The sequence below is a fragment of the Hemicordylus capensis genome, chromosome 8 (genome assembly GCF_027244095.1).
Source record: "Hemicordylus capensis ecotype Gifberg chromosome 8, rHemCap1.1.pri, whole genome shotgun sequence".
Taxonomy (NCBI): Eukaryota; Metazoa; Chordata; class Lepidosauria; order Squamata; family Cordylidae; genus Hemicordylus; species Hemicordylus capensis.
Window position 1 is genome coordinate 22,120,127 of NC_069664.1, and position 25,797 is coordinate 22,145,923.

Sequence of the window (25,797 nt, forward strand, 5' to 3'; positions counted from 1 at the left end):
ATTTATATCCCCGGAGCCAGGAGGTGGCTTTTCGCCTCCCTTCCAGGGGTCTACTTGTGAGTAGCTGCGGCGCCATGCCATGGCTACTGACGATCGGGAAGCCCGGGAAAGGCTTAGCAAACCCAGGCTTAGGAGAGGGCTACAAAAGCGGGCTGGTTTACACATTTACACGTAAACTGCTGGTTTACACGAGCAGCAAAAATCTCCTAGCCCGATTTTTGCTGCTCGTGAGAATAGCCCCATGATGTATTCATGATACCCTGCCCCTCTTCCATTTTATTGGGTTCTGTTGTAGGGAGAGGACTTTCTTTCAAGTAACCTCAGGGGTCCAGCAATGGTGTGTGTGTGTGTGTGTGTGTGTGTGTGTGTGTGTGTGTGAGAGAGAGAGAGAGAGAGAGAGAGAGAGAGAGAGAGATCCTTGTCTATGTATTGTTAAATAATGTTGTAGTATTTACAACATATACATATTACATATAAATAACTTGCATATGTAATTGCTATCCGTGATTATGTTATATGTAATGGCACAGCAGGGAAATGACTTGCCTAGCGAGCAAGAGGCTGCCGGTTTGAATCCCCGTGGGTATATGTTTCCCAGACTATGGGACACACCTATATTGGGCAGCAGCGATATAGGAAGGTGCTGAAAGGCATCCTTTCACACTGTGCGGGAGATGGCAATGGTAAACCCCTCCTGTATTCTACCAAAGACAGCCACAGGGCTCTGTGGGCGCCAGGAGTCGACACTGAATTGAGGGCACAACTTTACTTTACTTGGGGGAGAATTGTTGTAGTAGCTGTACATCTGGCAAGCAGAGGAAAAAACACGGAGACACTCTAACCTTTGCTAACAGAGCAAAGAGTCTTCTATTTGTGGCAGATATGTAGGGAGAGCAACTGTCCCTATCCAATCCCAGCACAGCAGCCTTCTAGTGGTTGTTGCTGGTGCCTTGTCTACCTTATATTTCCTTTTGAGGCAAGGAACCATCTTATTTTTAATTCAGTTTTCTCTGCAAACCGCTTGGAGTACTTGTGTCGAAAAGTGGTATATAAACAGGGGTTTGCTGTGATTGTAGAGCATGCTCACCTCCCTCTGGTGTCCTCCCTTTGTTTAGATCACGTCAGCAGGTGCTGCTCTTGACATTGCTACTAGCATCTGGCATGGGGACAATGGAACAAGGGTGGGGCGTGACACTGCCTGGGCCGCCAGGGTTGACCGGGGTGGCAAGTCACCCCTCCCACAGGGTAGCCCTTCCCTCTTGTCCAGCTGATGCTTCCTTGAAAAGTTGGCTGGCTCTGGGCTTATTTCCCTGCATGGAAAAGTGAAGCTGAGTGCAGCTCAGGGCTTCACTCCCAGTGGACATGAAAAGAGTCCAAATGGATCCTCTTTCAGGTACTGGCCACTTTCCCCCCTGCATGGATGTCAGGTGCAAGGGGTGTGGCCAGTACTGAGAACGGGCTACTCACCCCACTGTTGAGGCTCCCCAGTGAGTGGTTCATTGAATCACTGGCAGGGAGCAACTTTCTCTGCTTCCTCGCAAGATGTCGATACCTCACGACGTTGATGCAGGGGTGTACTGAGTCAGCCCATTGATCTATCCAGCTCAGTTTTGTCGGCATTGACTGGCAGCAGCTCTCCAAGGCTTTAGGCTTCCTCCTGGGAGTCTTTTCCAGTCCTACCTGGAGATGATGCCAGGCATGGAACCTTCTGCATGCATCTCACTGAGCTATGACACCATCCCTAGAATGGGCCATGCTGTAATAATGTCACCCTCTTCCCAACACATGTTCATGTTGCTGGTTAGGACATCTGAAAATGACTCCGTTTGTGGCCTCACATATGGTTTTCAGAAAAGGAGGCAGAATCAAAGACCCAGGCATGGCATGTCTTTGAGTTTGTTTGTTTTTTAATTTCAAATGGTTTAAAATACAATATGAAATAAGGCTACAGTATATAAAAACCTCTCCAGAAGAATGATGTGCCAGCATCAGCAATTCAACAAAACCAACTCCACCCTATTAAGTCTTCAGTGTGGGAGAAGTTGCATTTTTTTTGTTTTGTTTCTTAAACACACACAGATATCGCTACATCTCTAAGCTACCTCAGTTGAGTTTGGTTTTCTTTTTTTCCTAAAAAGCACCTGCTTTTTCTCCTTTAAAAAAATTCTTGCTTTTTAAGGTTTTTTTTCCCTTTCACTTCTATAAAATATAAATTATATGAAAAATACAAGTTGGAAATAGTTGAACAGCATAATATAACAATCTTTTCTTCTTCTTCTAAAATTATCAGCTTAAAAACAACAACAACCCAGATATAAAAACAGACATACACACATTCACACACACACACACACACAAAAGAAAAACACAACAGCTTTTCTTTTTCAAATCAAACAAACAAACAAGCAAACTTGTTTCACTGAGGCAGTTAATTCCTGGAGATATTTCTGTTGTAAGATATATGTATACATCAGGTATCTATTCAAACATCTTTGGAATGTAGACAATTGATTTAGAACCCATCAGAAACAGAGTGAGGGAAATTAAGGAGCAGTTCTGCTGTGAAGTGGTGTGTGGGTGGGTGTTTTGTGTGTGTATGTAGGGGAAAATTACCCTGTTAGAATAGTTTCAAAAAGGGATGTTTCACACATGATCTTTTTAGATGCAGACTTAACAGAATGTGCGACTAAGGCAAACATATGCTGAGAAATGTGTGTTATACAGGCATACACTCATGAAGGTAACATCCCTCTGAGAATGGCATACTCAATTCTAAACCCAATTGCAACAATCAAATTGTTTGTCATTTAATGTGTTGATTGACAAACAGCAGGGGTTCTCAACTTTGGGTCTCTCCAGCTGGTGTTGGACTACAACTCCCATCATCCCCACCCACAAAGGCCTTGGGAATATCCAGTGACACCTGGGAACCCAAGGTTGGGAACCCTGGGCCTATAGGCTACTTTCCCCCAAACACTGTAAAACAGGATGAATCAAAAGATACAAATACGCAGATAATTTGCATTTCAAGCAACAGTTAGAGTGAACCTTGACAATGGATTCTTCAGACTTCTCCATAGGGATCTACTAGAGCAAGATGTTCAACCAAGAGATTGTGATTGTGATCAGAAGTAAGCAGATATCAACAGAGTTTACTAAACTGCTTAAGATATCAATATATGGTACGATGCTGCTTAAATCTAATGTAAGAATTGTCATTTTTTAAAAAGTATTGTATCACCACGAGGCTGTAAAATGCCTGATACCCTTTTTTAAAAGCCCCAATACCATATAATGCAATGCAATATACACTTGGAAACACTGTCAATCTTAAACATTCACAAAACAGTTCTTGAGGCTGAAAAGTGGAAGAAGACTGAAAGAAGTTCTCCTGCATAAGACCCATAGGGATGAACATGACCGGCTATCAGCAAAAATAGATGCATAATGAGCAAACCTATTTCACAAAAGCTTTGGATTGCAGATCTCTATTACCTCCACTCAATTAACTTTCCCTTATTGCCTTGGACAAGCTTGATCTCCACACCAAAGTGTTCACTTTGCAAAGCTCCAGGGAAGAAAACATCATGGGCCAAGCAGAACACATTGCTAAGAGCATACTGCCTTTTTATCCTTGCATTTATATGCAAATGGCAAGCTAAGCACAAATACTGATAAGGTACTAAGGCCACAGATGCAGGCACACACTACTGATGGAGCTCTACTGCTCTTAACCTTCCCTGAGAAATAGTTCTTTCCACTGTGAAAGCTTCGACTTGTCGACCTGCATCGGATTTGGAAGGTTGGGAGAGCCTCGGAATGGCTCCACTTCTCTGCCACAAGGTACTATGGTCTGCTCACCAACATCACGTGAGCCATGCCACACAAAACCTCTAGAGACCACAGCATACTCAAAACTGAAGACCAGATTACCCCAACAGGTGCTTGAAGGCTCCATAGTTCCTGAGACCTCAAAATACAAAAGCCAATTGGCAAAACCAATGTTTTGATTTTGCCAATCAAACCTAAGCCCACAGCTAGTCGTAAATCTGTCTGCACATATCAATGTGGCACCTTGAAGGCCCAAAAGGGAAAGGTAATAAGTCAACTCTTCGAACTGAGGGGTGGGGAGAGAGAGAGCTTCCTTGCATGTTGGTGATCCTTATTTGTCCTAGGTGAACATATGATGCTAGCATCTATTGACCCATTGCATCCATTGAGCCATAGCCTCTAATTCATGACCACTTGATCTAACAGGCAACAGCTCCTCCAAGTCTCATGTCTACCTCTGCAGAGCTGGTCTCACGGTAGTGAGCATGAAATGTCCCCTTTGCTAAGCAGGGTGAAACATGGCTAGCGTTTGAATGGGTTGCTCTGCTGTAAGATATTGGTCGCTCAGTGGTAGAGCATTTGCTTTGGATGCAGAAGGTCCCAAGTTCTCTCCCAGGCATCTCCAGGTAGGGCTGGGAGATACTTCTGCCTGAAACCTTGGATAGCTGCTGCTAGATGGACCAATGGTCCAATGATCCAATGGGCCAATGGAGAATGGATCAATGGAGAATGGACCAATGGACCAATGGTCTGACTCAGTATATAGCAGCTCCCTGTGTCCTATGTCCATTTGCATCAGCTCTTACTTGTTGCTCAGTTGCCAGAATATAACCAGCTACAGTAGCTCTGAGACATATAAACTTCACTTTTAACATCATTTTTTTCCTCTGGCACTTTTAGTCTACTTGTTCTCTCCCCATTAGCTGATTTTGTGACTACAGATTTAGGACTAAAGCACACAATTTGATAGATGCTAGACAAGAGGTTTTGGCTTCACGGACACAGTCTATTTCCACCTCCACTAACTTTTCTTTGTTTTCTCCTTCCACCCACACTCTTCTTTCTCTGCTGGAATTAAATCTAGCTGAATCCTAGCTTCTGATATATTTCCCTTCCATTCTAAGAACATCCACCATCAGTGTTCTTGGCTCAAAATTTCCCTTCCATGTCTTTCTGAAAAAGATTTGAGTTTTTCTTCCACCAAGCAAAGCCAAGGTCTCCAACCAGCTATGCTTAAATGACAGCTATTAATTCTTCACAGGCAGATGGTCCAATGTATTAGCTGTTGAATGGCTGTATTCACGTGGTGTAGATGTACTCTAAGGGTACATCTACACCACAGAACATAAACTGGTGTAATAGTCATCCCCCCAGGGCAGTCTGGGAACTATAGTTTTACAAGTGGAGCTAGGGATCTCCAACAGAATTCTCAGCATCCTCAACCGAGCACTTTCCCCAGGATCTTTCTGAAGCCATGATTGATTAAAAACATCACTGTATATAACCTAACAAGCCATGTGAGTACCTGCCACATCAAGAGAAGAGCTCAAACACAATATGGAATACCTTCCTCATTAGCCCTGTCCCTGACACCAGCAACTCTTGGCTGTGAACACAGAATACATTCGTAAACCTTTATGGCTCACTGCAATTCAGCAAAGCTGTGATAAAAAACAAATGCCAAAGCCATCTTCTGGCTTCATAGTATATTCATAGCTTCTGCCTGGGCTGTTTTGAGTTGCATGCCACTTAAGACTCTCTCATAGGACACCAAGTAGCATCCAGTGCCATGACCTACTGCTCACAAGCAGCAGGTGAGGTGGTGAAACTGTGCCCCTCTAGACTGCTGATGGGGGGAGTTGCACAACGAATTTTTCCCCCAAACAGTACTGAAAGTCCATGCATTTAGAAAACCAGAATTCCAGTACAAGGGCATGGTTGGAACCCTTCCCACTAACATCTAAGACTGGGTCTCATGATCCATGAGACCTGGTTTGGGGTGCTGAGCAGGAAGAGTGGGCTAAGCCCGCTCTCCCCACTCACAAGCGGGGGAGGGAGCCCTGGGCGGCTGCATCGCCCCCCCCCCCCACGATTGCCAGCTCTGAGACGGAGACGGTGGGCGCTGGGGAGCTCAGGGCCCGTGCAGCCCCCGGAAGCCCCAATATGGCCTGCGCAAGCGCACAGGGCATACTGGGGAGACCCCCGGAGCTAGGAGATGGCTTTTCACCTCCCGGTTGGGGGTCTACTCATGAGTAGCCACAGCGCAGAGCCGTGGCGTGGCTACTCACAATCCGGGAGCCTGGTTTTGTGGAGCGCTTCCTCCACAAACCCAGGCTAAGGGCAGGGGCACTTAGGTGGGTTACCCGCCTAGGAACCACTGGGCTCGCAGCCGAGCCCGGTGGTTCCCACGATCGGGAAAATCGGTGGTTTCCCGATCGTGGGAATAGCCCCCTTGTGTTTGCTATATAGGGCTATATTAGATGGAAGAGTATTCCGTAGGGATGCTCATGGCAGCATGGAGTGAACATGGCTGCCGTGCACAGGCTGCTGGGTGCAATGGGGAAATGCGGTGGGTGGAGGAGGAGCAGGGAAAGGACCTACTTTACTTGTGCTTAAAGGTACTGCTCCCCACCCTGCTGAAATGATTCGGTGGGCTGCACCGGAGCAATTCGGCACATCCCTACTGGAGGCACCGAATCGATTTGTGCACGTCCCTAGTATTCTGACATGTAAGCCCAGGCTGGCACTGAAGAGGTGCAGATTTACAGATAATCTATTTGTGAGATCTAGATCTATGATAAAGGCATTTTTACACCTTTTCCTTAGAGCCCCGCTCTGCAAACCTGAGCCGTACTCTCAGGCCTGAATCAAGCTGTGCTGAAACTTAACTGACCCAGGAGTTCCCCCGTTCTAACCCGACACTACTGAAATGACTCAACACTATGACAAAGCACACACTCAGAGACACATATACACCATGTATTCAGTTATTTGCATATTGCTGCTTTATGGCTGCAGCACTGACTCTCAGTTCTGTTCTGAGGGCTCCTTCACACATGACGTTTTAAGGCAGGGGTTTGCAAGCTAGTTTACTGGAATTATCACTCCCATCATTCCCAATCACATTGATCTTTGGAAGTTGGGAGCTGTAGTCCAATGACATCTGGGGCCCAAGTCTGAGCCACTCCTAAAAAATGCTAAGTGTGAATGCATCTCTTATGGGTACATTAATCAGGGGTTGGGGTTTCCTGTCCAGTGTCAAATCTGTGAACTGGCACTCCGGATTGATGGAAGAGGGTTTAAACTTTAGGAAATTCATCACCTTGTTTCCTTTGTCCCAAGTCCGACACTAATATTTGTTGTTGCTTTGGCTAACAAATGGAAACTTTTCAGTTGCTTTAGAAGGGAAATGAGACATATAACTACTATACAGCCATAAATCAGGGAGACCTCATAAGTCAGTGAGTGATTTGGGGCAGGATGAGAAAGCATTGATCTGCACTGCAAAATCAAGAAGCTTAAAAGAAAAACAGTGAGGAAGAAAGAAATTGAATACGTTTTCTTTTTTTCACATTTCCCCATCCCTTACTCTCTCCCCCCCCCCAATAACTTCAGTGGCAATAATTATACTAGGATGTCAATGATAACTTTTAGGATGGGTTTGTTTCTTTAGGTTTGTGTGTGTGCGTTCAAACTCAGGCACTTTAGGATTTGGGGTGTTGAGTGAGTTATGACTCAGCTTGGAGTTCTCCAGTAACCTTGAGCAAATAACTGTTTCACATGATTAAAACAGGGGTTTTATAGCCCTTTCCAGATGATGTGGCATCTAGAAGTGAATGGACATAGGGAGAGAAGCTGCCAGACTACCTGCAGGCCCCAATCTACCTGTGCTCAATTAACTTCATTAACAGAGTCTACATGCACAAAAACTTCATACAGCATTGACTGCACAGGGGACCCTGATATTTTTGCAGGATACAGATAGGGCATGTCATTTGGGTGGGTTCAAACATCACATGGAACTATGGTTTATTTTAACTAAAGTTTATTAACCAAACTTGGGTTGACTCCACAGATGATTGCCAAATCTTGGTTTGCTTTATTAGGGTCCCACCCTTTTTCACTCTAGGCTTGCCTCTCTCTATTCAAGAGCTCTGAAAGTATGGAGTTCCTTAAACAAACCAAGATTAAACCATTTCTGCATGTTCAGAGATCAAGTAAGATTATGGTTAGGGCAAACAAACCAACTTCAAACCTTGGGTTTGGATTGCCTGAAATAAACCATGGTTTGTTGACTGGCATGGGTTCAGACATAATAGTGTGGGTTCGGACATCACATGAACTACAATTAAACTTAACTTAGGTTGACAAACCAACTCCAAACCTAGGGTTTAGATCTAGGTTTGACACCCCAAACAGAACCATGGTTAGTGCTATGGTACAGATTTGGATGACTGAAGTGACAAAGGTTACTTAAAGTAGACTGAGGTTCTGTGCGATATCCGAACCCACCCAGACTAACTACAGTTAGATGAAATAAACCATGGGTCCATCTGATATCTGAACTCACCCTTTAAATGCACATAAAATCTGTTCAGGTGAATACACATAACTTTGGGGTAGGGCTAGAGGCATGATACAAACACACCGGTCTCACAAAATGTCATGTAGCAGGCTTTGCAAGAATCTACTGCAATAGCACAAATAACAATTATTTCTTGTGAGCTGGAGAACCAATGACCAATAATGGCTGAATGACCAGGTTCACTCATTCATAAGGGTGAAATACTGGTGATGGATTAAACACCTGAATATAAATGTTTCTTTAAAGAGATTTTGAAAACAAATGAGAAATGTGGGAAACTCCAGAGCAAATGCCAATGAAAAAATGGCACCCTTGACCAAAATGATGTTCAAATTTAGCCCAAATAGTTACATCGGCTCTGGTGACAGAAAAACAGAGTAAAGTGCAGGAGGCCCAATCTTAAAGCTAATCAGCCATTCATTCATGTGTTTCCCCAGTTTTATCTGATGTTTCCACCGAATTGTTAAATCTCTCTGTTTCTGGTGGGGTCTACATTGTATCTTTCCTCAACGCTGATAAAATCCATCGCTGGCATAACAGAAACAAATGCACAATATTGCAATACTGAGACCATCTTAGAGCTTAAGACTATTTTTTAAAAAAATACTGGCACAAAATTTAATAAAATAACATTATTATTTTTTTTACAAATAAAAGTTTTGGTCCCTCCTAACAAGAAAAAAAAAAATTGTCATCTGAAAGGCAACATTTGAGTGGGACCACAGTTCTTGACGATTCCAATGTATTTTCCCTGCAAAACAGGACATTCTGCCCCCTTAAATCAACTCTCTCTCCTGCATTCCAAATCCTACCTTTGGGAGCTTTGATAGTTCTTAGATTGTCAGTTTATGACACTAAATGGGGGAAACAATTAATAGATGTGTTAAATCATGGGTGGTGTAAAACCTTTAAGCTATCTTTCTTCCAGACTTTAAAATCATCAGCCCTAAATAAAACTCTTCAAGAACAAAGGCAAAAGTTCTCTCTTTCTTGCCGCTGCTAAACCATGTCACAGTTTTGTCCAAACTCTTACTATCCCACCTCTTCACAACCAATGCAAATTTGAGTTTCTTTTTCAAAGGAAAACCATGATGGGCAAACAAAAAAAAAAGTGGGGGGGAGATAACAAAGTCCAAAGGAATTTTTTAATGGACGCACTGAATCTTCCGGAAGGTCTTCTGCCTAGCCCGCTTGTTCCGTTTACTCGTCAGCATCCGGCTTGACATCCAACATGGCATGGAGCTCTTCAGGTGTGTATCCCAGCAAGCTTTGCAGATCACATACAAAACGGTAGACATAGCGCTTCCCTGCTGTCTTGTGGATTATATTCTTGTCGTAGTAGTAGCGTAACCCACGGCTCAGCTTCTCATAGTTCATTTTTGGCTTGTTTTTCCTCTTGCCCCATCTTCTTGCAACCTGGGAATGTGGATCCCACCGAAAAATAATGAGGAGATTGATACGGATGAGGTATCAATCACAGTTAAAACTGAATGGCCTGGGAATGATGGAAGTCATAGAGGCGGGTCTCACAATTAGTGAGACCCGGTCTGGAAGGGTGAGCAGGGAGAGATTGCTCGAGGGTTAGTGGGTTATCTCGAGAGGGTTAGCAGGGAGAGAGGGCTAGCGGGGAGAGAGGGTTAGTGAGGAGAGAGGGTTAGCGGGGGGAGAGGGTTAGCGAGGAGAGATCGGCCACCCACACAACTGCCGGCTCCATTATGGAGCTGGTGGGGGCTGGGGGGATCAGGGGCTGCACAGCCTCTGGAAGCTTCAGCATGTCCTGTGCAAGCGTGCGGGACATGCTGGAGACACCCCTGAGTCAGGAGGGTGCTTTTTAGCCCCCCAGTCGGGGGTCTCCTCATGAGTTGCCATGGCACAGAGCTGCGGCACACGATCTTTTAACCCCAGTTAGTGGAGCACTCACTCTGCTAACCTGTGCTAAGGGGAAGGCTTCTTAAGCGGGTTAGCCGCTTGTAAGCCACCGGGATCACCTGCAAGGCCAGTGGTTTACACGACCAGCACAGGCTCTCCTAGCCCGATTTTTGCTGGTTGTGAGAATAGCTTCATACTCAAACAAAGGTTGGGAACCCCTGTATTGCTATACGGCTCATAGTGACCCATTCCTAATTAAGGGGCACACATACCTCATCAGGATCCGAAAGCTTGAATTCCCAGCCATCACCTGTCCAGCTGATGAAGGACTGACAGGACTTGTCCGTGAGAAGTTCCAGCAGGAATTGCCACAGTTGAATAGGTCCACTACCTACGATAGTAAAAGAATGGAGTTTGTGTCAGGGACCAACACTCAGAATAGAATTCATAATGAAGCAACTTGTCCATAGCAGTAGGTTTGGCAAATATGAGCCTGTTTCTACACCATTTTCCCACTGGATGGATGACAAGATTTCATTTCATGCCATTTGGGGCTGCTACTGGATTCTGTCCCTTTACTGTGGGGCTCTGCCTCGTTACCAGAGGGTTCCCCTCCTCCTTCTTGAGGCAGTCTTGCAACATCACCAGGCCCTGCCTCACAAATCTCAAATTTTGGGTGGCATATAACTAACAATTCTACATGTCAGGAAATGAATTGAGCAACCTGAGATACTGGCTACTAAAAAAGGGCTTACATTTCTGATACAACACCAACTTCAGGGCCTACAAATATCAGGAAAACTGCCTTCTGCCCTTGCTTGGTCAACAATGCATGATCTTCAAACTCCAGCTCATCCTCAGATCCAACAACAGGCAGCTGTGATCCTATGCAGGAAGCCTCAAGCTCACTCCTGGATTTTGGAGCAGTCTCAGCTTGGCCATGACAGTGTCCCCAAACCACTGCACCTTTTCCATTCTACTCAGCACAAACCATAGGAACATAGGAAATTGTCATATACTGAGTCAGACCATTGGTCTATCTAGCTCAGTATTGTCTTCACAGACTGGCAGCGGCTTCTGCAAGGTTGCAGGCAGGAATCTCTCTCAGCCCTATCTTGAAGAAGCCAGGGAAGGAACCTGAAACTTTCTGCTCTTCCCAGAGTGGCCTCATCCCCTGAGGGGAATATCTTGCAGTGCTCACACATCAAGTCTCCCATTCAGATGCAACCAGGGCAGACCCTGGGGACAAGGTCATGCTTGCTACCACAAGACCAGCTCTCCTCTCCAACTATCCCTATATGGGTAGGAAGAGTGCCCTGTCAGAGTAGGAGACCTGAGGGGTTGTAAGAACCCCAAAGATCAAGGTAGAAGGTGACCATGTGGGAGGTGGGAGCTGGATAAAATGGGCATGCCCTATCCACATTTGCTCCCCAGCACTTTACTAAGCGTGGACAAAAAGCTATCCTGCCCAGTTTCTGCCTCCTGTACGATCCCTCTCCCTGACTCCTCCCTCAGTCTTTGAAGTCCACATGACTACTGTTTTGGAGATGGGGATCATGTGAATGAACCTAGTGTTTGCAAAGATGACGAGGAAAGGGGCATGGGAACCAGGTCAAAGAGTTTTGTTAGAATTGAGGCAATGGGGTAGCCTCCATATAAAATAACATCTAGCATCTGTATTCTTCTATATATAGAGAGGGCTTTTTCAGTAGTGGACCCCTGCCTTTGAGATTCCCTCCCAGAGAGGCTTTGTCAATTTTCCAATGATTAGTATTGAAAAAAACTTGAAAACTCTCCTTTTTAAAGAAGAGTTGAAAAAAAAAATATGGCTGTAAACTGGGTTTCTGGTTTTAATTCATGTTTTTAGACCTGAGTTATTTAGTCCAAGTTATTTTAACTTGTCTAATGGCTATTTTATCTGCTGCTGTCTTTTTGTATGTGTTTTAGTGAGCATTTATTCTGCTTTATTTTTTTTTAATGATTTCCTGTTTTATGGTGGTTTGTTGTATTTTTTTCTAAGCTCCCTAAGCGTCAGTGTGCTGGAGGGGTGGGTATTGCTGCTACTACTACAGATCTTTATATGAATACATAAAATTGAGATAAATATTTTACATACATAAATAAAATATGGCTTGAGAGCCAAACTATAAATGCAGCTGTGGCCACTCTGTGCCCCTTTCCTCTCTCTTTCTTGTAACATCTAACACACAATGAGGTCATTCATACAATCAAAAACTGTGTTCTACCCGGGTTTGGGAACTGTGTGTACTCCCAATTTTTGATTGTGTGGAAACAAGGCTAGAGGAAAACCTGGGTAGCCTTTTCTCCTACCTTGCTTCTACACAATCACTTCTACCCAGGTTTTCCTCTAGCCTTGCTTCCACATAATCAAAAATTGGGAGTACACACAGCTCCCAAACCTGGGTAGAACACAGTTTTCGATTGTGTGAATGACCTCAATATTTATTTGATTTATTTGATTTATATACCGCCCTTCCAAAAATGTCTCAGAGTGGTTTGTTGTCACCATATTGGATGTCTCCAATGTGCTCTCACCATATTGGATGTCTCCAGCCAATGATGCGAGGTGGCCGTAGGAAAGCGTAAAGAGTGATGATGCCACGTTGCTGGGAATTGTACATCTCTTACACCACCTATTTTGTCCCCGGAGGCAACGGAGGAGTCAGATCCTACTGAGAAGCATTGCTACTGAACATGAAAGTCAGTGGGATGTTTCACAGGCAGATCTTCACCCCTAGCCCTTGGTTATATAAACAGGATTACGTTTTTGGCACCCGTGCAGGGAGCACTCATTCCCTTCCACTTGCCAAAAGGCTCTTGGCTACAACCTGACCTCCGGCATGCTCCTGCCCCCGTGTCTTGCCTGCCGCCTCCCCTGCCCTTGACCTTTTGTTCCCTGGCTGTTTACCGAGGAATGATAAAGAGGCAGGTATGAAAATTATTTGGCTTCCCTCCAGGGCATGTTGATGCAGGAGCAAGCTACACAAAATCTCCGAGAATGAAACCGTGGAGTTGGTGAGTCAAGAAGGGGCCAAGCCTGTGCTTTCGTTGTGGTTGGCTGGGTGGCTGGAAGCGGGGCCCGAGACTGACTGCTTAACTTTAAATATCCCCCACTTCCAGGCATGCAAGGTCAGCATCACCCAGACTCTTTACTTTCATTTCCACACACACTCTCCAGCAGCCTGCAGTTTGGGTCACTTGAGTGTACTTGTGTTTGACAGATACCTCAAACGAACTCCTTTTCCTCAGTCAACACTCAGAATAAACCTCTACCTTCATCTGACATTTTAAGTTCTGTTTTTAGCTACAGTGACTTTCTCTACAGGTTATCGACTAGTGCATTCTTTGACGCTCTTTCTCCACTATAACAGCATAGATAGATAGATAGATAGATAGATAGATAGATAGATAGATAGATAGATAGATAGATAGTAGCTTCCACCACACAGGGACAGCTCTAGAACAACCAGCTAGGGGGAGAGGAGGGGTGTTAAAGAACATTATTGTGGGAGCAAGGATTTTGCTATACATTAAAATATTTCTAAAGGTAAGGTGAATAACGTTGTTGGTTTATTTCCATTGAACCTTGCTTGACACTTTCAGACCTGTTCAGAAAGAGCCAGATTCCTCTTGTGCAGATACACACACACACACACACACACACACACACACACACACACACACCTATCTTTTTGGATCAGGCCAAACCTCCCAGTCTGCTTTCCTGGCTAGTTTTCTCTTCCAGTCCAAGACCACATGGCAGGAAAGACTGGGGTGGGGAAAGAGGTCAATAACAGGACAGCTGAAAACTGCCAGAAGTTTTTCACACCCGGCTTTTAGTTTGCATCTCCTCCAGAATGGAAGTGTGCATTCACCTATTGGCCAAATTCACCCCAAGGTCCCTGAGAGGTATCAGGGAGCGCTTCACACACAATTCGAGTTCTTCATTGGGCGTCAAGAGTGTAGTCCGATTTCTATCCGGAGTTTAAAATTTCTATCCGGAGTTTTTGCATCAGTTTTTCAGGGTAGCTTCGAACTCGCAGTAAAGCCTCGCAGAAAACCAGCAGTAAAGCCTGCTGTCTGGGAAAGCTCCAGGGGAGATGACCCTGCACACATGGACCCAGCACACATGGTCTCGCCTGGTCCACTTCCTGTCCAGGAAGAAGCTAAGGGGGTGACTGGCTTCTGGGAGGCTACAATATCTGCACCCAGACTCTTTATGAGGATCGTCTGTGGGGGAGGTAAGCTTTTGAAGGCTTCCTCCTCATGCCCCTTTGGAGCCCTTTCTCTGATTGGGAGAAAGAGCTCAGTGTGTGATTGTGAAGACAAGTCTTAAGAGAGTGAAGAGGTCACACACCGGTGACTGAAACTGGCGAACAGCTCCAAGGAAGCAATACTTTCTGGTTATTTAGACTCTCTCTCGTCAAGTCTAATGGAACCTAGTTTCTACATGCTTCAGCAGAGTGCCCTGTCTCGAGAGTGAGTAGATTCTCATACACTGCAGTCGAAGTGCAAATGAGTGTCACATGCTCTCTGTTCTTTCACTCTTGTGCCAAATGAAGCTAGAATGGAAGCCAAAGCCTGGCGGATTAGCCAAGGTTGAGTGGGACCACACCTGTCTTCTGCACTGGGCAAAGCATTTCTAGAAAGTCGGTGATGAACCTGAGGAGGAGCAACTCAGGACTAATAAAAGCAATTCAAAAAGGAGAAGTGAATTATTTAATGTATATCCCACTTTTCTTCCGTGGTAGATACTCAGGGGAGAGAGAGTGTGCACACAGTTCTCAGATGGCCTTCCTCCCATGCAGATTCAGACTTGCTTCGCTTGAGTAAAGAAAGGAACTATACTGCATGCCCTCAAACAATATCTTGGGGTTTGTAGATCATTGATGCATGTAGAACACACAGGCTTGTAAAAAGCACTTTGCTAATCTTATGTTAAGGTCAGATAGATAGACCCCACTTTGGTCATGTGGGTTTTTTTAGAAAAAGTGAAATGCACTTCATAATGACACCAATTTATTTATTTATTTATTTAAAAAAAATCAGAAATGGTATTGAGGATTACCGCAGGGCTACCAGGATATGGAGAAGGTATCTGGGATCTGTAATGATCCCCAGTATTAATTTCTATGGGGACTTGCAGATCTACAGTACTTTACTCAGAGATGAATCCAAGGGCTAGCAAAGACTAGTGGGTGCTCCCTCAAAATATTTCCTGATCCCCCTTTTGCTCCCCTTCCACCGAACTTTCACAGCAAAGTGTCAGACAATCATATTATATAATGGTCCTGTAGCTTGAACTGATTATTTTATAAGTTCTTAGTTGTTTAAAGGAGCCTTATTTACTCTCTCCTCTACCCCAGAACAAGTAGCAGAAGTCAGTGCAGTCAGGCTGGTATGAGACTCCTCCAGCCTCCCAGGAGCCAGGCCAACCCTTAGCTTCCTTCCCGGAGTGGAACTGGGCTAGGAGAGATCATGTGTCCAGGGGTCTGCAGATTCACCTCCCCTGCAGATTTCAAAAGACATTGAGCCTGGTCACACAACCAAAAACTGGGTTGGACAAGTGTCCTATCCAGGTTTGGGAGCTGTGCATGCATCACACACCGAGGCTGTTCACACAACTGAAAACTGGGTAGGACAAGGAGCTGTGCACTCTCCAAATTTTGGGTTGTAGGCGAGCAAATAGCTATGTAGGAGGAGGGAGTAGTGATTGTGTTGAAGACAGGAGTAGGACAGCACCATCCTACCCAGCTTTCATACCCAGCATTTGACCAAGGTAGGAGGAAAAGCTGTCCTACCCAGCTTCTGTCTCCCACACAATCACTTCTCCCTCCTCCTGGCTAGTTGTTTGCTTCCACACAACCAAAAATTGGGAGCACATACAGCTCCCATACCTGGGTAGGACACTTGTTCTACCCAGTTTTTCGGTTGTGTGAACAGCCTCAGTATTTTCTAACAGGGATCTGGCCCATTTTCTGCATAATTTGGAAAATGTCGAGCAAGCATCATTAATAGTAAAATCCTCGCTCACCCAATAATGTTCCTTGACACCTCTTTGTGCCCCTAAACTAGTTGTTCTAGAGATGCCCCAATCTCACTCCTAACCAGCTACATCTAGGGACCCAACTTTGGGAACCCTTGCTTTACTCCATCACTTTTTAGTTCTTTTAGAGCAGGCCTGCTCAACTTGGCCCCCTCAGCTGGACTACAACTTTTTGGACGACAACTCCCACAATCTCAGCCATAGTGGCCAATAGCCAGGAGTTATGGGAGTTGTAGGCCAACATCTGCAGGAGGGCCAAAGTTGAGCAGCCCTGTTTTTAGAGATACAGATTCAATATATTACACAACTGAGGCTGCTCTAGAGAAGAACCATTGGGCACTGGAGTACATGTTACATAAAACAAGCTGCCTATTGTGAAGCAACCCTCAAAGCTGTGGCTCTTTTGAAGATATCTGGACACTTTCAGACTAAGCTCATAACAGAATCGACCAGAGCCATTCAGTTTTGGGGCAAGACCGGCAAAAGGCAGTGCCCACCGCCCACAAGGAAATGAAAGAAAGTTCCGGGCTGTCCCTTGACTGCAGTCTACTGACCTTTGTCCTGGAGAGGAAGAACGTACTAAGAATAGAGCCAGTCAGAGGGGGCTCACATGCTAAAACCAATTCACAATGGCCACCCTTGTTTTGACTCCACAGAAGTGAAGAGAGCCCTTCAACAGCAGCCGTTGGGGGAACTGTCACACGTTTGGAATTCTCTAGCATCACTCGGAAAATATGACTCGTCCCGTGGATTATGAAATGGTGACTACAGTGTGTACCCTGTTAATGGAAAGCCCCTCTGGGATGTGTGCAATGAACGAATGCATATCTGCAGAAACCCGGCCACAACTACATAATGAAGCTCTTCTCACAATCAGTGAGAAGAGCTTTGAGACTAACTGTAGGGAATGAGGATTAACCTCCCCTTCCATGCAGACGATCAGGAGTTGTTCTCTGGGTGGGCAGATTGCCCACCCAGATGAGTGATGACTCTTCTGCGGGCCACCCGCAGCTCACCTGGTGGCTCTGGGGGTCAGGCATAGGGAAGCATTGCCGCATGGCATCCTGCTGCCTGAGCCCCAATAATGTCCTGCATGGGTGTGTGGTGCATTAGTGGGAGCCCCCACCCAAGTGTGTCCACCATGGTTGCAGACACATGACCAATTAACCCGGTGTTTGGGCACGCTACTTCTTAAAATGGGGGTTAAGAGGCAGGCTACATACACGGCTCCCGGCGCTTCTCACGAGCAGCAAAAACCAGGCTGGGCTTCCCTAGCCTGGTTTTCACTGCTCGTGAGAGTAGCTTTGATATCTTCTAGGTCAGAGATAGGCAACCTTGGCTCTCCAGCCGTTCTTGAGCTACAATGCTCATCACCCCCAGCCATCATGGCTGGGGATGATGGAATTTGTAGTTCAACAGGTGGACAGCTAAGGTTGCCTACCCATGTTCTACACTGAGGCTATTCACATGGTCTGCAAAAACTGGGCTAAGGGAGCCTAACCCGGTTTTTGCAGAACGTGAGAACCACCAGGCTCAGCTCAGAGCCTGGTGGTTCTTAAGCAGGTCACCCGCTTAAGTAGCCCTCTCCTAAGCTCAGGTTAGCGGAATGAGCACTCCGCTAACCCGGGCTCCCCAATTATGAATTGCTGCGGGAATTGGCCTAACTAACTTAATAAGCCCCTACACACGGTCAGCCAAACCTGGGTTATCTGCCGCTAACCCAGGTTTGCCTACACGTATGAACCAGGGCAAACCCCCAAAGTCCACGCTGCCCAAAAGCAGGCAACCCTGCTTCCAACCCTGGTTCTTAACCAAGATTATTTATTTTATTTATATACCGCCTGACTCCAAAGGCTCTAGGTGGCCTTATCACAAAAACAAAACACAACAAACTGTTAAAACAATTTATAACATTCAGAGATCACAAAAAAAAAAAAGGCTGGCTTTAAAAATGTGCCTTAAGGGCTCTTTTAAAGGCTGGTAAAGATGTTAAACCACAAATGTCTATAGGGAGCACATTCCAGAGCCCAGGAGCAACTACAGAGAAGGCCCATGCCCAAGTCACCTCCAGACAAACTGGCGGCATCCAGACACTGACCTATTTCAGTGACCATAATGTGCAGTGGGGATCATGCAGAAGGTGGTGCTCTCCCGGGTTACCAGTCCTAAGATTAGTGCAGAGCAGGACCCTGGGAGCTGGGTTAGTGGATCATGTGCCCGCTTTCCATGACATTTGTGGGTCCTGGCAGCTGGCCACCATGATAGCTAAGGACCTTCCATCCTGCAGTTCATCCAATTGATGAACCCATACCAAATCAGTAGTGCAGTCTTTGTCCTTCCCAATAGGGTTGCTAACTCTGGCTCAAGCTATTCCTGGAGATTATTTTCCCCAATATTCTTCACCATATCAAGCCATTAACATATCCAGGATTGCTTTCAGCAGTTCTCTGGAGATTGATGCTGATTCTTGGAGACTCCCGACCACATTCCTTAACTGTTTACTTAGGGGGTCTTTTAAGCACAATCATGGCAAAGCATGGAACTGGGGTGAGTGAGACCATTGGGGCCAAAGGGTTGGCTCCCGCCCCAGGTCTCCTCAGAGCCAGTCAGTCATGGGAGGCTGGTTAAGGCAAGCCTCCCTTCACTGAGTGTTCACCATTCTCCCCTGGGCTATTCCTTATCTGCCATCATATTCTGAACTGGCCTGTTGCAACTCATTTAAGCAGTAAAGAAGGTAGTTTAACTGTAGCCAGGTGGACCCTCCAACTACCTGACCGGATAGAGCAGAGTAGTCAATAAAATGTCCCACCCTGCAGCCAAATTAGTAATGGACACACACATACACACCCTTGCTAAACTGCTCCTCTTCCCCTGTCGGACGTCAGGTAGGCAAGCTGCCACTTTACCGATAACTAGAGGGCTTGTCTTGGGGTAGCAAGCATGACATGTCCCCTTAGCTAAGCAGGGTCCACCCTGGTTGCATATGAATGGGAGACTTGATGTGTGAGCACTGTAAGATCTTCCCCTCAGGGGATGGAGCCGCTCTGGGGAGATCAGAAGCTTCCAAGTTCCCTCCCTGGCATCTCTAAGAGAGGGCTGAGAGAGATTCCTGCCTGCAACCTTGGAGAAGCCACTGCCAGTCTGTGTAGACAATACTGAGCTAGATAGACCAATGGTCTGACTCAGTATATGGAAGCTTCCTATGTTCCTAACTTATGGCTTGGGGGTGACATGGCTACCCTCAATTAGCGGCATGAAGGACTGAATCTGGATTTTAGAGTTGGTAGGAAGCCCTGGAAGTCTTCTTGTCTAACCCCTGTCCATGTAAGAATTGTCCATCACCTTCCTGCCAGATAGATGCCCAGCCTCTGTTTGAAAAGTTCTTCATGCAGCTAATTGAGGGTAGCCATGTCACCCACAAGCCATAAGTTCCTGGTAAAGTGGCAACTTGCCTACCTGACTTCCAACAGGGGAAGAGAAGCAGATTAGTAAGGGATATTGGGTGTATTATATGTGTATCCATTACTAATTTGCAGCTGCACCCAGGTCTTTAAATGAGGTAGGACTTAATCAGCTGGTTCTGTGGTAGCCAGCATGAATTGTCCCCTTTGCTAAGCAGGTTCAGCTCTGGTTGCATTTGAATGGGAGACTACATGTACTGCATGAGCACCATAAGATATTACCCGTCGGGGATGGGGCTGCTCTGGGAATAGCATCTTCATGCTTGTGTGCAGAAGGTTCCAAGTTCCCTCCCTGGCATCTCTAGATAGGGCTGGGAAAGACTCATGCCTGAAACCTTGGAGAAGCTGCTGCCAGTCTGGGTAGACAATCCTGAGCTAGATGGACCAGAAGTCTAACTCAGCAGGAGGCAGCTTCCTCTGTTCCCATCTCTCTGAGCCAGCTGCAGCTTAGCAGACAAATTATTTATTTATTTTATTTATACATTTATATCCCGCTTTTCCTCCGAGGTGCTCATACATGTTTTCTGTTTATCCTCACAACAACCCTGTGTGGTAGGTTAGGCTGAGAGATACATGACTGGCCCAGAGTCACCCAGTGAATTTCATGGTTGAACAGGGATTCGAACTCGGGTCTTCCAGGTCCTAGTCCAACACTCTAATCACCCCTCCTACCTTGCTTTTTACGCACATGATTGGAAAATGGAAGTGTGCACAGCTCCTAAACATGGATACGAAGTATCTCCTGCCCTTATTAAGACTGCGGGGACCAGACTAATCTGTCTGATTCTGACCCGGCACTGCCTGGGACACCGATTATATATTTTCAAATGTCCTCTAATTACACTCATTGAAGATGCATCAGGAAGAAAACAATCTCAACCACACACCACGTCAGCAACTTCTTAATCCGCTTGATACCACTGTGCCTCCAATGCAGTTCTTCTCAACACATCTGGTTGCAGGGAATTATCTGTTTGTTTGGGGTTGCTTTGGCCTCAACCAACATGCTTTTTTACACCCCAAATGAGGCTTGTTTGCAAAGTGCACATAAGAGGAAAGAGCGGGACTCATTTTCTTTGCACGAGAGAGTTTGTGGTTCAAGTGTGAGAAAATGTGGGGGCATTCTTAGCAACGTCAATGCCACATATAAGCCTCTTGCAAAATAGGAATTGAAGTTACTACACTCTAAAAAAAAAAAAGAGTAACCTCCTAGCTATGCATACCAATATTTGTCCTTTACTGCACAGCAGTATTTGCCAGAGGGATCAAAAAGGACATTGTTTTTTCTGATTTACTGATGTGTCTATTGCTGGGAAAACAAACAAATCTTATTCATGACAAGTGACCAGGGCACATTCCAAATAACATGCCACAACACTGTCACTACTGTCCACTAAGGGTGTTTCTGTACTACGTGTGTTTCGACATCACAGTCCCTGCACTTTCAGCAAGGTGCTGTACACATTCCCGATGCCTTCTTCCGGGTTTGATTCTTGCGTTTTAGTCCTACAACATCGCAAAAAATAGCTGTATTTTCCCATGGTAGGAGGGTTGCACCAGCTGTTTACGTTTTCAAAACGATCCTGCCAAACCAAAACATTTTACTGCTGAACAGTGTGTAATCTGGAAAGTGCCTAGTAGAGCAGCTCTTTGCAAACCTGCAGAAAATACTTGTCCATCTATTCTCCACTCTCCCCATGAGTTTTACTCATGTAACCAATTTCCCTCTTTCCTTAGGGGTTGATGTGGGTCCAGATGGATGTACGGAGGGAGAGCTGCACTCACTGGTCCCAAAATTTGTCCTTTGTACACAGATTCAATGTGCACAGAGTCCAATGTGCACAAGAGCACATGGGGAAGAACCAAGGCTCAGTGGTAGAGCCAGAGGTGCACCTAGGTAATTTTGGAGCTTGGACCTAAAGGCCTTGAGAGGCCCCCTGCTGCAAATTAAGCATCATTTTTTTCACACATAGGTTCTTGAGGGCACAAACCACACCACCCAGAACAGACTAAAGAGGTTTTTTGGAGGGCCCAGGGGTGTGGAGGCCCTGGATTTTGGCCCTGATGCCCAGGGGTAACAGCGCCTGTGGGTAGAGCATCCTACAAAAGGTCCTAGGTTCAGTCCCTGGCATAGAAACATAGGAAGCTGCCTTATAGCAAGTCTGACCATTGGTCCATCTAGCTCAGTGTTGTCTACACTGACTGGCAGCCGTTCTCCAAGGTTTCAGACAGTCTTTCCACAGCCCTTCCTGGAGTTTCTGCAGATTGAACTTGGGAACTTCTGCATGCAAGCAGATGCTCCACCACTGAGCTGTGGTCCCATCTCCAAAATAGGAAGCTGCCTTATACAGAGTCAGACCATTGGTCCATCTCGCTCAGTATGGTCTACTGGCAACAGCTTTCCAAGGTTACAGGCAGGAGTCTCTCCCAGCCCTACCTAGAGATGCCAGGGAGTGAACGTGGGACCTCCTGCATGCAAGTATGCAGATACTCTTCCATTGAGCTTCAGCCCCATCCCCTAAGGGGGATATCTTTCAGCGTCCACATGCAATTTTGCATCCAAACACAAATGAAGGCAGACCCGGCTACATGTTCCATATCACAACAAGACCAGCGCTCTTCCCCATCTCCCCACTCATCTCCAGGTAGGGCTAGGAAGGTCCCTGGAAATCAGTGTTAACAGAACTGCGCTAGAGGGACTAATGGTCTAGTTCTGCATAAGACGGCTTCCTCTATAAGATGCATCTGAACAAGTGACTCCATTTTCCTGGGTACCAGACTGAACCCACTAGAATGTGCGGTATGCAGAGCCATCATGCAAAACCCCAAGCACTGCTCTCCTGCACCTGCTTTCACTGAACACCTGAACAGAACTCGAGTCTTCCCTTTTCGAAGGCTGCATTTGCATGGCAGCTTTCTGGGCCATCATTTTAGCACACCCAACCAGAAGTCAGGAAATGGCGTGGTGGAGTGCCCTCCAGCAGGAAGTTAGATTTTTGTCTGTTTCGCAAATGGGAAGCTAGACATGCAAACGGCAAGTCTGGCACTGGCTCATCCCTCTTCGACAGTGAGAAATTCTGGGAAGAGAAGAGGGAACAATGGACCCAAAAGCACCTCGGAGCAAGCAGATGCGCCCTCATAGAGAGGGTTCATGGTTGCATCCACATCTGGTCAAAATCTGTGAACCATTCAAGAATGTTTAAAGCAGGGGTGTACAACTTCACCCTCCAGCTTTTGCACTACAACTCCTATCATCCTCAACCACAGTCAGAAATGATGGGAGTTGTAGTCTGACACCACCAGGAGGGCTGAATCTGTCCAGCTTTGGTTATTTTGATGAATGCATTAAACCAGGGTTCCCCAACCAGTGGTCCTTCCAATGTTGCTGAATTACAATCTGTTGTGGTTGAGGATGATGGAAGCTGTAGTTCAGCAACATCTAGAGGACCATAGGTTGGGAAACCCTAGTCTAACTCAGGGATTCTCAACCTTGGGACCCCAGATGCTATTGGACTTCAACTCCCATAATCCCCAGCCCCAGTGGCCTTTGACTGGAGATTATGGGAGTTGAAGTCCATCAACATCTGGGGACCCAAGGTTCAGAAACCCTGGTTTAAACAATTCTTCAAAATAACCAACCAATGAACCAACCAAGAAGCCCTTTGATGAATCTGCCTAGATAGCTTTTTGGACTAGTAGACTTTAGCCTTACAATATGATCACGGCTGAGACTTCTTAGCAGGTGGATGAGAACCAGATATACATGGTCCAGAAGACGCACACTGGTATCGTGCAAATGACAAGACAATCTGTGTTGAACTTTTCTCATCTACATGCCAGGTCTGGGTGGTAAAGTCTTTTCAAAATAAATCAATCAATCAACTGCAACACTGGCCAACCATGACCACAGAGAGCTAATTTTGTTCTCATTTGCAAGAGTCTAGCAGGTGGCAACTTGAGTTACTGAAGCAACTCAGCAGGAAGCTGCCTTTTCAGCTTTCTCTGTTGTACTCAAGGCTTCACGCCAGGATCTGTACAGCACTGATTTGTAATGCACACCCGTCTTCGCAGTCTCTGGGAAATGGCAAGCCTACATTCAGTTAAAGGAATCCCATACATCAGAAGTCCTCAATCTTAAAAAATAAATCTATAAATAAATAAAATGTTGCAAACCTTGCTTTCAGGTACCCTATAAAGCCGGACTGCACAACTTCGGCCCTCCAGCTGTTTTGGGAATACAGTACCCATCATCCCCAACCGCAGTGACCTATAGCCAGGAATTATGGGAGTTGTAGTCCAGCATCTGCAGGAGGACTGAAGCTGTGCAGCCCTTTTATAGACTGTGTGTGTGTGTGTGTGTGTGTGTGTGTGTGTGTGTGTGTGTGTGTGTGTGTGTGTAACATTTGAACGTTACAATTATGAGAAAGTCTACACCTGTCACTAGCTTATATCCAGACTAAGTCACTCATCAGTATACTAGGCATGTGTGAACAGGTTTGATTCTGAACCTGTTGGACATCAAACCAGTTTGGTTTGATATGGGACCGATCCCCTCCACCCCCAGTTCAGTTCGATATTGAACCAATACCCTCCACCCCAGCCTGTTCAGGGCGGTTCTAAATAATTTTTTTAACTTTACTCACCCCCACTCCAGGGGATGCTGCCACGGCCATGGGTGGGTGGGTCTCCGGAGGTATTCCCTCCCTCTATTTTTGCCATTGCAGTGGCTATTTTGGAGGGCCATGACCCAGCCAATGCAGAGGCCCATTGGGCATGTTGGGGTGGCCTCCAAAATGGCCACCACAACAGAAAGCAGGCCAGGAATGGGCAGAAGACCACCCAAACCAGGTGACTTGGGCATAAACGGAGGCCAGCGGGGGGGTAGCTTTGGAGACCACACCTACCCACCCACAGCCGTGGCAGTGCCCCTGGAGGGGGTGAGTAAATCTTGTTAATTTTTTCTTTTTTAAAATTGCAAACCCCTGAACAGAACCGGGGGGGTTGGGTTTGGAGGGGTGCCAAAACCGAAACCGGGCAACCTAGTTTTGTGCACACCCCTAGAGTACACCCATTGAAATTAATGGAACCAGTTTACTTGTCCCATTAATTTCAAGGGGGGCACACAGTGTTAATTTTCTGAAGTCTGTCAGTCAAACGGCGGGGAGTAGTATACTGAACTTCAGCACATAGCCAGCCAATCAGGAGCAGAGAAGGAGGGTCTTCACCCTCCTCCCTCTCCTTCTGCAGCAGACACATCACTGAGGACATGTCGGCTTCAAGCCAGCGATCTTCAGATGCAACTGCCTTGGGACTTTGGTAGTGGGCAGTATACAAATATGTTAAATAAAACAATAATAATAAATTGTAAATATACAATTTATTACAGTATAATAAATAATACTAGACCCCCCAGCTGGGAACCACTGCCTTAGAACATTGAAAGGCTAGATTCAGCCAGGTAGCCGAGATGATAAATGCTGCTCACAGCACCCTGGACGTTAAGTAGAAGTTGGGCTGTGACTTGTGGTCTTGCATGTGCCTGTGGTGGATCAGGGCATTCAAATACCCAATCACTAAAAAGCAGCAACTGAGGTTTCTAAATCTAGCTGCTAGCAGTTAATTTCTGCCGTTCTCCTACCTCAACCCACAAGAGTCACACCAGGGAGGCTTGCTAGAGGCTGGCTGGTTTGTGCACATGTTCCAGCCTGCTGCTTATATCTGGTGCGGCGAGTAGGAGAGGGCCTATCAGGCTACTCCCCGGAAGAGCTTTGCTTTCTGTAATTGTGCTATCATGATTTTCCATTTCAGCTGGAAGGCCTTGGGATTCCTTTTCAAAATGGCATGGGCTGATCACAACTCCGGAAAACCGAGCTAACGCAAAACAGAACTCTGGCCTTGGCAGAGGTTTGAATGAAGACCTGGATTCTGCTTGTGAAGAAGAGCAGGTCTCAGTGCTGGGCTTCAGAGGGGCCCCAAGACGTGGT

The 25,797-nt window shown here is 46.0% G+C and overlaps 1 protein-coding gene across 3 annotated transcripts in view; it reads right to left on the reverse strand.

The window, feature by feature from the left end:
• Positions 1-1,885: 1,885 nt before the first annotated feature.
• ETS1 (ETS proto-oncogene 1, transcription factor) overlaps positions 1,886-25,797 on the reverse strand; it is a 75,751-nt gene continuing 51,839 nt past the window's right edge. For all 3 annotated transcript variants that reach the window (XM_053269940.1, XM_053269938.1, XM_053269941.1), the window contains 2 exons: positions 10,558-10,676; positions 1,886-9,832 (listed from right to left, as the gene is read on the reverse strand). In XM_053269940.1, coding sequence (XP_053125915.1) covers positions 9,617-9,832; positions 10,558-10,676 — 335 coding nt within the window. In that variant the 3' untranslated portion in view covers positions 1,886-9,616. The remainder of the gene's footprint in view (positions 9,833-10,557; positions 10,677-25,797) is intronic.